This window comes from Acomys russatus, chromosome 29 (genome assembly GCF_903995435.1).
Source record: "Acomys russatus chromosome 29, mAcoRus1.1, whole genome shotgun sequence".
Taxonomy (NCBI): Eukaryota; Metazoa; Chordata; class Mammalia; order Rodentia; family Muridae; genus Acomys; species Acomys russatus.
Window position 1 is genome coordinate 31,796,588 of NC_067165.1, and position 12,315 is coordinate 31,808,902.

At 54.5% G+C, this 12,315-nt stretch overlaps 1 protein-coding gene across 3 annotated transcripts in view; it reads right to left on the reverse strand.

Annotated features, from left to right (window-relative positions):
- Window positions 1-9,647: 9,647 nt before the first annotated feature.
- The window catches only part of Alpl (alkaline phosphatase, biomineralization associated), a 53,099-nt gene continuing 50,431 nt past the window's right edge, over window positions 9,648-12,315 (reverse strand). For 2 of the 3 annotated variants that reach the window (XM_051171484.1, XM_051171485.1), the window contains exons 10-12: window positions 11,287-11,478; window positions 11,056-11,175; window positions 9,648-10,584 (exon numbers count right to left, since the gene is read on the reverse strand). In XM_051171484.1, coding sequence (XP_051027441.1) covers window positions 10,319-10,584; window positions 11,056-11,175; window positions 11,287-11,478 — 578 coding nt within the window. In that variant the 3' untranslated portion in view covers window positions 9,648-10,318. The remainder of the gene's footprint in view (window positions 10,585-11,055; window positions 11,176-11,286; window positions 11,479-12,315) is intronic. The other variant, XM_051171483.1, reaches the window with a different exon arrangement.

Below are 12,315 nucleotides of genomic sequence, written 5' to 3' on the forward strand. Positions count from 1 at the left end.
ATAGTCCATTTATCTCAGGGATCTTGCTGGAAGAGGCAACTGGGGGAAAGTCTGTGTCCCTCTTATACCTCTCAAGACAGAGCCCCTTAATTATCTATCCACATATCCACCGGTCCATCCATTCACCCTTCTATTCATATACAAACCCATCGACCACTCAACTATCCATCCCCCTCCCCACACACCTCCCCACATATGCTCCCACCCACTCAACCATGCATTCACCCACCCATCTGTCCACCCACCCACCCACTCATCCACAAATCCATCCACCCATCCACTCATCCATAAACCCATCCACCCACCCACCCATCCATCCACCCACCCATCTATCCACTCATCCACAAATCTATCCTTCCATCCATCCATCCATCTACTCATCCACCCACCCACCCACCCATCTATCCACCCATCCACTCATCCACAAATCTATCCTTCCATCCATCATCCACCCATCCATCCACTCACCCACCTACCCACCCACCCATTTATCTATTTATCCATCCACTCACCTACCCACTCACCCACCCACCCATCCATTCATCCACCCATCCACTCATCCACAAATCATCTACCCACCCATCCATCCATCTATCCACCCATCTACTCACCCACAAATCCATCCATCGACTTCTCCACAAAGCCACCCGTCCATTCATCTATCATCTACCCATCCATTCATCCATCCATCTATCCACCCCTCCACCCATCTACCCACCCATCTATCCATCCATTTACACATCCACCCATCCTCTTGTCTATCTACCTACACACCTATCTACTTGGATGTTGATCCATCCACCCACCTATCCACCCACCCACCTATCCACCCACCCACCTATCCACCCACCCACCTACATATCCATCCATCTGCCCACTCATCTACATCTATGCATCTTACCCATTTAGCTACCTTCGCCCCGGCCCACCCACCTATCTATTCACCCATCTGTCCATTCACCTATCCCTGCCTACCTGCCTAACTATCCATTTAGACATCCACCCCTCCATCCATCCACTCACCTACCTATGTACCTGTCTCCTACTCATCAGCCCATCCTTCTAACTGCTCATCCATCCTCCCACCACACTTCCACCCTTGCTGGCTTGCTCACCAACTCCACTGACTGAGATGACTCCTCCCTCGAGCCCCCTGCCCAGGCCTCCTGCTGAAGGGGCTCAGAACAATTTGTCCAACTCTACCAGGGACACCTGTGTTGTGTCACAGCCTTGATCTGCCCCTGGCCCCAAGTCTGACCATGGACAAGTCACTAGAGACTCAGAACCTCAATGTTCCCTTCCCTAGAATGAGGGTCACACTAACAGCTTCCTCCTAGGGTCTGTGAAGAAGATGAGGCACGCAGATGTCTGTTGAGCATCTGGTGAATGGTCCAGACAAGAACTGCTGCCACAAGCTGGGTGGTGGTGGCGCACGCCTTTAATCCCAGCCCTCAGGAGGCAGAGGCAGGTGGATCGCTGTGAGTTGGAGGCCAGCCTGGTCTACAAAGCGAGTCCAGGACAGCCAAGGCTACACAGAGAGACCCTGTCTCAAAAAACTAAAAAAGAAAGAAAAAAAGAAAAACAAACAAACGAACAAACAAACAAACAAAAAAGAACTGCTGCCACTGCTCATTTTGATGATTGGGTGGATCCCTGGGAGTTGAGCATGAGGAAGCCCCTGGTTTTATGGAGGCCATCAGTGCCTCCAAGATGCCCCCTTCCTTGGGGGCGGGGGGAGGTACTGCAGTTGCCCCTCATCATCATCCAGATGCCATAGTAAGTCTTTCCGAAAAATTAGGAGTTGGAGGGAGTATAGGATGTTACCTCCTTCTCCTGCAATGGGGGTAGGGTGAGAGGGGGCACTGGAGCCTGGCCCCCTTCTGCACTGAAGGCCTCTGTTTCCCCAGAGGGTAGGAAGGGGGCTGGGCTAGACACCCCTGTGGCCTGGCCTGGCCCTTTGTGTCATCCTGTTTGTAACACTTTGGCTCTGAGGCTGTAATCACACCTGTCCTGGGAGAGCCAGGCCAGGCCAGCATTTCTTTAAATTGGGCTCTAATTGCGGCTTCTAGTGGAGTCACATGTGACCCACTCCCCCAGCTGGTGTGAATCAGTGAGGTTGTCCTGGCCTGCCCCCCAGTCCCGTCCCACCTCACCCCCCACCCCCCAGGGCCTGTTTTGGCTCTTACAGAGCCATGATGGGGCTGTGGCTGATGTCCCTTAAGGAGCCACTCTGTGCCATGCCCTGGGCTGGGTATTTTCTATCCAGGGGACTATGTCATCTCTCCTTTACTCTGTGACACAGGGACTAGGGAATTTTTTTTTCCTGTAAAGGGAGAAACTGAGGGTCCAAAGAGGCAAGGATCCAAGACCCGTTAGCTTGGATGTGGCTGAGTGTGGATTTGAAACCAGCTTTGTCTGATTCCGAAGCTTTGTTCTTGGCTTAAGGCTAAGGAAAGCTCCGCCCCAGCCATCAAAGCCTCCATCCTGAGGGTCTCCCAAGGCATCCCAGGTCACTTGCCCTCCCATCACAGCCTCCATTCACAGTTGTCTCAGCCATCTGCCCCATCTCCTTGGTCACAAAGACCCATCTGCCTGCTTTTTGCTATGCAGTTCTCTTGCCTCCCCAGTCCCCAGCCCATCCCCCCCCCCTCCAGAAGTGGGAGCCAGGCCTGGAGAGTGGGGTGTGGCTGGGAGCCAGAAGCAGCTCCCTCTTCGGTGGGCAGGAGAGGAGCCTGCGGTTCCATGTTTGTTCTGGAGACCCAGCCGCTTCCCAGAGGAGACAGCCAGTGGTTCTCAGGCCGCCGCAGCCCCTTAGGCGGAGCCAGACCACGGCTGGCCAGCCCTGACGGGCTCCGCCAGGGCCTGGCGCTGGGTGGTCTGGGCAGCAGCCAGGGAGGCCTCAGTCCTGGCCTCAGGGCAGGGCCCATGACCAGAGCCAAGCTGAAGGGGATCTGGAGGGGTCCTGAGGAGATCTTGGGGGTGGGGTGGGCTGAGGCAGGCATCAGGCAAGTGTCCAGGAGAGACTTCGGGCCCCAAGTCCTAAGTCCAGGAAGGCACCAGGAAGGTCACAGTTGGATCGTTTCCACCCAGCTCCTGAGTTGGCCAAGGCAGAAGCCCACCATAGAGTTGATGGCAAAGTCAAGTGGGGTTTGTCCACAACCTGATTCCAGGCCCACCTTTTCTGGACCTGGGCTTTTCCATCCATGCCACAAGGAGAGGACAGCTCAGAAAAGGCTCCTCCAACTGGGCAGCTTGAGGGTGGGTGGGTAAGTGGCCCAGGCTGGAGGGCTTCTCCTTGACCCACGTGAATCTGTTCACACAGATATCCCATACTTCATGCTGGTCTCTCCTCACCCTCCCAGAGGTGGATGGCCCAGAATAGAAGGAACGCCCTGGCCATTGGCACTCTGTAATGCTGGGTAAATCACTGTGTGCTTAGAACACCACCGTGACCCTGTCTGTGGGCAACTAGAGTTCTCCCTGTGCCCCAGACTCCCCTGACTGCCTCTCCACCCCAAAGTCCAATGTGTGCCACCATCTGACTGTACTTATTCTCCCCAAATCTGGTCTTTCATATCCATAAATGGCACCTTCATCCACCTAGGTCCTGGGCCAAAACTTAGAGAGCCCCCAATTCTGCTATTCCCTCCACTCTCCACATGCCATCCGCCAGACAGCCCTACTGGCTTCAGCTCCGCCACCATGTCTGTGATCCAGCCACTAGCCACCATTCCCTATGCCACCACCACCTCCAACCCTGAGGACACAAGGACCTACAGGCCACACAGCAGCCCCCACTGCTGTCCAGGCACCATTCACAAAGCAGAGGAGCAAGTCAAGGCCCTCCACTCTTTGGGCTCCGTGGTGGCTTTCCCTCTGCTCCCAGAAGTACACAGGCGGCTGTGTGGCCACAGCGTAGGGCCTGCCCCAATCCTCCTATACCCACTGCCCTTCCAGCCTGTCACCTTCTCTCTACCCCTCAGACATGTCAGTTCCTCCTCGCCTGGCTTTGTTCTTGCTGCCACTGCTCTGCTTTTTAGGTTTTTTTTTGCAGGGCCAGCACCTTCCTGGCTGTGTCCCTGTTCATGTCACTTCCCCAGACAGATCTTCTCTGACTACCAGCTACATGGCAGCACCCTCAGAACTTGTTTCTTTTCCGTAGAGTGGGGCCTGTCCCAGAGTTCCACCCGCCCTATGATCTGAGTTCGCTACCTGGAACCTTTGGTGGAAGAAACACAACTCCTGAAAGTTGCCTTTTGACCTCCACACATGCACTGTGACTTATATTCATGTTCAAACCTATCATGCACACATACAGTTAGGATTCTGCTACCTGTGATGTCATTGCCTACCTCCCACTGGGCGTGGCCCTACCCAAGATTATAAAAGGATAAACTCACCTACTGCTCTCTCTCACCTTCTCTTCTTCCGACCCATCTCCCTCTTACCTCTCTTTCTTCTTCTCTCTCCCCATCTCTCTGTTTCTCTGTTTCTCTCTGGGGGTATCCCTCCCTCCTTTCCTTCTCTCCCCATGCTCACCTAATAAACTCCTCCACATCAGATCTGTTGTGTGTGGCACATATTATATTTCGTAAAATTGATGGCCCGCACGGGGATGGAACCCGTCACCTTGGCGTCATAAAACATACAATAATAATAAATTACATTTAAAAACATTTTTTTTAAGCCCGTGCCTGAGTTTCTGGGCTTGGCCTCGAGCCCTGGCTCTAACCTTCGCAGATCCTGAGGTTTCCCGTAGCTTACGACCTTTCTTGTCTGATCCTGTTGGTTCATCTGTAAAGTGGGGGCTAATAGCCCTGGCGCTCCAAGGGTGGTTGGTAAAACAAACAAACAAACAAATAAATAAACGAGCCCAAGCAATTCAAGGAGCTCTTGCGAGCAGTGTCTGAGATGGAGGGGGCGTCATGGACATAGCTGATTGGAGTTGAGAATACTCGTGAGGGCACTTATGCGCCTACTGTGCGGGAAGCCTACTATGTGCTGGGGCCTGTGCATGTGCTCCCACGGGTGGAATGGAGGTGGTCACTCAGACGACCCTGAGGAGCCCGGAAACGGCACCAAGATGGGGCCAGAGGAAGCCATGCAGGGACTGGGAGCCTAAATCCTTCCGCCTGCAAATGCTTAATCATCACCCCCTGCATCCCGGGGAGCATCGCAGTGGGAGGTCTTTAGTTTAGCCCAAGGGGTAATTACAAACTTTGCTGTCTGGGTCTCTCCCCAAGGAACCCACAGTCCTGTGGCTTGTGGGGCTGGGGCACTTGTCCTTGGATAGATTAACACCTTAGAAGCAAGGGAGGGGGTGGGACCTTGGTACCACTTGTACCACCATTTACAAGTGATGGGGCCTGGAGCAGGCTATCACACCCTTTGACCCTCAGCTTTCTCGTCTGTAAGTGAGGATGATGCCATCTACCACATAGGACAATGGTGGGTCACGTGTGTAAAGCGTATCTTCTAGGCAGCAACTCACTTCCGTGTCTGGGCCACTTAGTTTGGTGAGTAGCACACCAGTAGGTGCCTTGCTGCCTCTCGCTCTTGATCTCAGGGCGTTTGGTGTGCTGACACCACTCACCACTCAGGTACAGGCCTAAACTTCTCAACAGCCAGGAGCCAGATTGCCGAGGGCCGAGTCTGAGGTTTCCCCCCCCCCCCCCCCCCCCCGCCACCTCCTCCCCACAGCCCCAGACTTCCCTGACTAGTGTGACGAGGCAGTCTTAGTGTGGCTGCCCAGCCTCCAGCATCATAGAAATGTCCTCCAAAACTGCCTGCTGGGAGGATGCTTCAGCAATGGTACTCGTTATCTAGTACTTTCTGTGGCTTCCCAGGGTCTTCTTGGGCAACCAGCAGGCTTCTCAGAATGGCACCTGAAGCCCTGCTGCCCAGCTGTCCCAGCTCATCTCTTCCCATGATGCTGCTTCTGAACTCTCTTAGTCCATAGGCCCCAAGCCCTCCCCATGTCAAGTCTCAGCTCATGAGCTGCCTTCTCTGTCCCCCTTGCCCTCTGCCTACCCTCTGGGTCCCTCAACTAGTTAAGTGTCACCTTCCTGGCACTCAGGCTCCTTGTCTTCCCTACTCTAGGATGGTGTCACCAGGCAGGGCCTTGGGGACAGTGGGTTTGTTATCTGTTCAGTTGCCTGGGTGCAGCACAGGCCATGGTATCCATGAAGAAAGGGTCAGAAGCTCAGCTTCCATGGCGACTCCTGAAGGAGCTGAGCGGCAAGATACGGGGGATGTCAGGGCCTGCAAACAGGCAGTTAGAACGCAGCTAACAGGGTGAGCAGCCTCGCAGCTCTTAGCTCATGGTTAAGCTCATGGTTAAGCCTGCTGGGCCCTCCAGCTTTCCAAAGAAGCCAGAGACTCAGGTCTTCCAGAGCACTGAAATGGAGGGTGTTCTGAGCATTAATGGAGCTGTCCCTCAGACTTCCCACCCACCTCCCTCAGCTGGTACAGGGAACAATTTTTGTCCTGCAAAACTTTAGTGACTAGAAGCCAGGGATGCACTCCCAGCCCCCACTGCAATCACCGGGTCCTCAGTGTCAGTATGCTAAGGGTGAGAACCTGGTTTGTTGGTAAGAGGTGGCTGCCCAACCAAAACTACATTTCCCAGCATCCTTTGCACTTTGCGGGTACGGGACTAGTTCCTACCAATGAATTTCGAGTGGAAGGTTTGAATGCTCAGGTTGCAAAGCACGGTGCTGGCTCTCCTTTGAGGTACTAGCCAGATAGATAGGACACCAGGCACATAGAGGTGGCTGCTGCCACTGGGAAGAGCCAGGATCTATGCCTCTCAGCCACGGTGTCCATCTGCTGACATGAAATAGGTTCACACTGTGTTATGAAGAGGACCTGCCAGCCCAGCTTTGTCCTTCCTGCCTGAGACTCCTGAGCCACTGGATGCCGATTACAATGGCCGTGGTTGCTGGAGGCAGAGCAGGGGCCCACTGCCTAGACCCCTGTCTCAGACTGGGACTCATATCCCACGTGATCAGCTGCCAAGGTGACAGTGGTCCTACAATGTGTGTGAGCCGGGCGCCAGCCCTCTGGAGTGCGAGCACAGCAACCCAAAGAGGAAGAGTTGCATGTTCACAGTGGGGTCTTGAGTGCCCACAGCGTGCGAGGCTGTATCCACTGGGCTGAGAACGGCGGTGTGGGCCCCATGGTTCTCATTCAGCCATGCTCCCCTCCTGCAGCACATCGCAAGGTTGTTCAGCTGATGTGTCTGTGCCCTCGAGGATCCTGATTCCAATACCTGGTCTGGGGTTCCAGCCCTTCACAAAGCAAGCTGGAAGCTCGGTGTGACCTGTAGGTGGCACAGGCCTTAGGCAGGGAGGGAGGGGAGATGGAGAATAAACACCCCACTTCCTCCACACCCCGGGGGTGGGGGGTGACTCTGAAGTGTGCCTCTCGCACCCTCCTGCCTAGCCACACAACTCCCTTGTTCTCTTTCTTTCTCTGTCTCTGCTTCCTCACAGCTCAGTAACTCATGTCCAACGCAGCCTGAGACACAAAGGCACGGTTCCCACCCCCTCTGCCCCGCCCCCCAGCCCCCGCCCCCATCCTGGTCTCCAGTCCTTGTTGGCAATCCTGTTCTTAGCATTAGCACTGGTGGACTGCAGGGCGTACTGGGGAATGTTTAACAGCAAACAGCTCCCATGTGACTATACGGAACTGCTTAAATGCTGCTCCAGAGAGAGGACTGCAAAGGCATTTATGCTAACACCTCAAGGCACTGTGATGCACAGTTCAAGCTGAGGCACAAATCTCTGTCCTGGAGAGACTAATACAGCTGTCTTTCCCATCCCTGCACCAGCTTAGCTGTGCTCTCCTCTTTGCACTGACTGCTAGGAAGCTCAGAGAAAACTTTTCTCAGTGTCCTTTCAGACCTGGAGGACGTCCACTGCAGAAAGTCAGTCTTTGGTTCCTGTTTAACTGGTGTGAATTGTGAGTCACCGCCATTGGCTGTGTGACTGGGTGGGCAGGAATTTGGAAATGTATTAGAAGCAAATAAAAGATGTCATTAAGCACAGGAACATTGGCATCGGGCAAATCTGGATTCAAGTCCCTGTCCCGCAATGTGGGGGACCTTGACAGTCATATGGCCTCCCGCGCTGTGGGTGTCCTCATTCATAAAAGCTGACTGACTAGACACAAAGCACCAGGCTAGCTTCACTGGCTATAGGCAGGCGCCAGTGTTCATGCTCACAAGCAGAGGGGCAAACTTGGGGGGGACTCTGCACCCCAAATGTCTGTAGCGTTCCCATGAGAAGTGAGCATGGAAAGATCGTTTGCTAGGTTGCTAGACGCACTGCAAGGGAAGGCACGTGTGTACCCATTCACCAAGAACCTTCAGTAGAATCGTGTGCGCGTGTGCGCATGCGCGTGCGCACGCGCATTGCCACAGCATGAGGGTGGGAGGTTGGAGGACAGCATCGTGGACTAAGCCTGCTCCTCCTACCTTCCTTGGGTTCTGGGGATCAAACTCGGGCTATTATGCTTGTGAGGCCTCAGTGAGCACTGCCAAGCAGTTACTGAGCCTTTATGCAGTGCCTGGCATGTGCTCAGGATTTGCTGATGAAGGCACCAGGAAGCTGATACCTTGCACTAGGCTATGCAGTGCGTCTTGCGGACGACGTGTTGTGAGGGTGCGGTGCGGCAGGGCACTGAAGCCCTCCCTGCTGCGGGTTTAGAGACAAAAGACACTTTCTCTCTCTCTCTCTCTCTCTCTCTCTCTCTCTCTCTCTCTCTCTCTCTCTCCTCTCTCTCTCTCTCCTCTGTTCTCTCTCTCTCCCCTCTTCACTCTCGCCTCTCTCTCGCGCTCCTCCCTCTCTCTCTTCTCCGTCCTCTCTCCTCTCTCTCTCTCTCTCATCCCTCTCTCCGCTCTCTCTCTCTCTCCTCTGTCTCTCTCTGTCTCTGTCTCTGTCTCTGTCTCTGTCTCTGTCTCTCTCCTGAGACAGGGTTTCTCTGTGTAGCCTTGACTGTCCTGGGCTTGCTTTGTAGACCAGGCTGGCCTTGAACTCAGAGCGATCCGCCAGCCTCTGCCCACCAAGTGCTGGGATTAAAGATGTGTGCCACCACCGCCCAGCTAAGACTTTCTTTCTTTCTTTCTTTCTTTCTTTTTTTTTTTTTTTTTTTTTTTTTTTTTTTGGTTTTTTGAGACAGGGTTTCTCTGTGTAGCCTTGGCTGTCCTGGACTCACTCTGTAGACCAGGCTGGGGCCTTGAACTCAGTGATCCGCCTGCCTCTGCCTCCTGAGTGCTGGGATTAAAGGTGTGCACCACCATGCCCGGCTAAGACTCTCTTTTTCTAATCCTCATGGTAGCTTGTTTCCCATTGCCGTACACGGGGGCACTGAAACATAATGGATCCACACCATGGCAAGCGATGATGGTGAAGTGCCACCCCTGCCCCTCACCCCTCTCCCTCCCCCTGCCCCTCACTCCCTCTCCCTGCCCCTCACCCCCTCTCCCACCCCCTCCCCGCTTGGCTAGCAGGAGCCCTGACATCTCTGCTCCCCATACCCTCACCCTGGGATCCGGAGTCCAGTTCTTTGCTGAGCAATGAGCCTATTTTGGTCTCTTTCCCACTGACCACAAAGACTCAGTGCTGGCCTCAGAAATATTTGGGACGTTTTATTTAAATGTCTTGTGTTCTCTTTTAACCAACACCAAAAAGAGAAATTAAAAAAATTTTTTTTCTTTTTTTTTTTTTCTCCTGTTCCAAACAGGAGAGCCACTTCAGTCAAGGGTTGGCGAGCGTCTCTGGAGCTGGGTGGGGAGTGTGCGTCCTGTCCGGCTGGGCTGCTCTTCCCAGCCTGGCCACCCTGGGTGGACAGCCAACCCCGGAGGTGGCTTCCTGGGAGAGTCTCATCCTGAGCAGACCTGGTCTCCCCTTCAGGGAGGGCTGGACTTGGGGACTGGCCGTGACTATGGGGCCCAGTGTTCCAGAGGGAAGGGATGGGGGAGAGAAAAGGTCAGATCTGGAATGTTCCATGGAGGTTGCAGGGTCCGGAGAATATATTTGGTAGAAAAATAAGGTGCTTTGGGAATTTGTGCAGTGTGTGTCCTGCCTGCCCAAAGAGAGAATCCTACCCTGCTGGCCAAGGGCTATGAGTAGGAAGTAAAGGCAGGGCCAGGAATCATCTGGCCGATGGAGGGTTCCGGACGGAAGCGAGGCAGGTAGTACCCTTCTGTTCCTGCTGGAGGTTGCCTGGGCCTCTCCCTTGAGTGTGGGCTACCAGGTGATGGGCCACATAGGGAGGGGAGCTGGCTGTCCATTGTGGGCTTGTGGGACCTGGGTCCTCAGAACAGGATGCTTAGTGGGAACAGAGCCAGTGGGAGCAACAGGGGCCCTAGGGTGGGGCTGCTCGCTGAGCTGGACCAGGCACAGTGGTCAAGGTTGGCCCCGATACAGGAGGCATACGCCATCACGTGGGGGATGTAGTTTTGCTCATGGACGCCGTGAAGCAGGTGTGCCATGGGGCCCTTGGCAAAGACTGCCACATCTTCCCCACCGTGGGTCTCGTGGCGCAGGGGGACGGCAGACTGGGCCTGGTAGTTGTTGTGAGCTGTAGGATAGAAACATCTTCTGAGTGCCTGCCCTGGACCTCAATGCTGTGAGAGAAGCGCCCCCTTTTCCATCACCCCGAGACTGGAGAGGAAGCCGGGGCTCAGCACCCAGGGAAGGTATTTCCCCAGAGGCAACTGGATTCAAACCAAGCCTGCCTGATGCAGAAGACCACACTCTCAGCCCACTATGGAGTATCCATCCATCTAGTAACATGCATGTGGTACCCACTCAGGCCAGGCACCAAGCTAGGTTCATCAGACCCATGGCATCCTCCATGGGTAAAGTCCCCAGAAGGCAGAAAGCCTTTTCATGGGAGAAATAAACGCTGAGAAAGGTGAAAGTCACTAAGGTACAGGAGCGAACCCAAACTGAGGTTCTGACCCAATCTAGGCTACTTCAAGCCCACATCAGCCCATCCTTGAGGGATGGAGACCCTTTCTCCTCCCGGTCCTGGCCTTGGTGGCCTCACCATAATCCACCATGGAGACATTTTCTCGTTCACCATCCACCACCTTGTAGCCAGGCCCGTTGCCATATAGGATGGATGTGAAGGGCTTCTTGTCCGTGTCGCTCACCATGGGGGCCAGACCTACACAGGAAAGGGGGCCCAAGGTCACAATGAAGAACTGACAGCCTGGCCAACAGGCCCCTAATAGCCAAGCTCCTCAGGGGGCAGGGGTGTCCTCTGTGGCCTACTCACCAAAGATAGAGTTGCCGCGGGGGGTGTATCCACCGAAAGTGAAAACGTGGGAATGATCTGCCGTGACCACCGTCAAGGTGTCTTTCTGAGAAGTCATGGCCCCGGCTCTCCCGATGGCCTGGTCCATCTCTACTGCCTCATGCAGCGCTTGCTTGGCCTTGCCCTCATGGTGTCCGTGGTCAATCCTGCCTCCTAGGGACATCAAGAACAAAGGCCTCCCATGAGGTGACAGGAGAGGGAGTCATGCCCTCACAGGCCCCAGGACACTGTCATCAGATTAACATCTCCTTGATAGGGAATGACATTGACCTTCACCAGGGACTCCTCGTGCCAGGTCCACCCTCAGGCATCTCACACAGTCCAGTGGCCTTCAGAGGGTGAGGAAGGGGGATGTGGCCACAAGCCCATGTGGAGAAAGCAGAGCTACTGGGTAAAGGGAGAACCATGGGACCAGAGAGCCTGGCTTGCTCCCTGACCCCTCTGTTCCTAGATCAGCATTCTCAGCTGTTTTAAGGGGTAACTGAAGAGGCTTCAGGAGAGGGAAAGACAAGAAAGGGAGGGGGAGCATGCTTGAGTCCCTACTGTGTGCTAGGCACGACCAAGAGGCATCTCGTTTGATTTCACAGCAACCCCGGGCAGAGGGGGTGTCTCAGCCCTGTGTACAGATAGAACAATCAAGGAATCGTGGGAGAATGGTGTTCTCACGGAGGGGTACTGGATAGGGGTTCAGGTCTGACTCATTTCAAAGCCCCCAGTTTTGTTTCCTCCATGAACAGAAATCATGGGGACTTCTGGATTTTCACCACAGGATAATCCCCCAGTGCCTGGGCAGTGTTATGGTGGCCTTCCAGAAAGGTCAGTGGAAGGTTCGATCCCATAATGGTGGACCCTCAGAGTAGGGTTTTAGCAACCACTTTCCTTTAGCTGCCTGCAGGACGCCACCTAGTGGTCACTCCCAGTTCTGAGGGCTGTGAGCTGTGGTGCCAGGCAGTGCTCCCTCTCCACAAACTTCCCCCTCGCTGCTGGCCT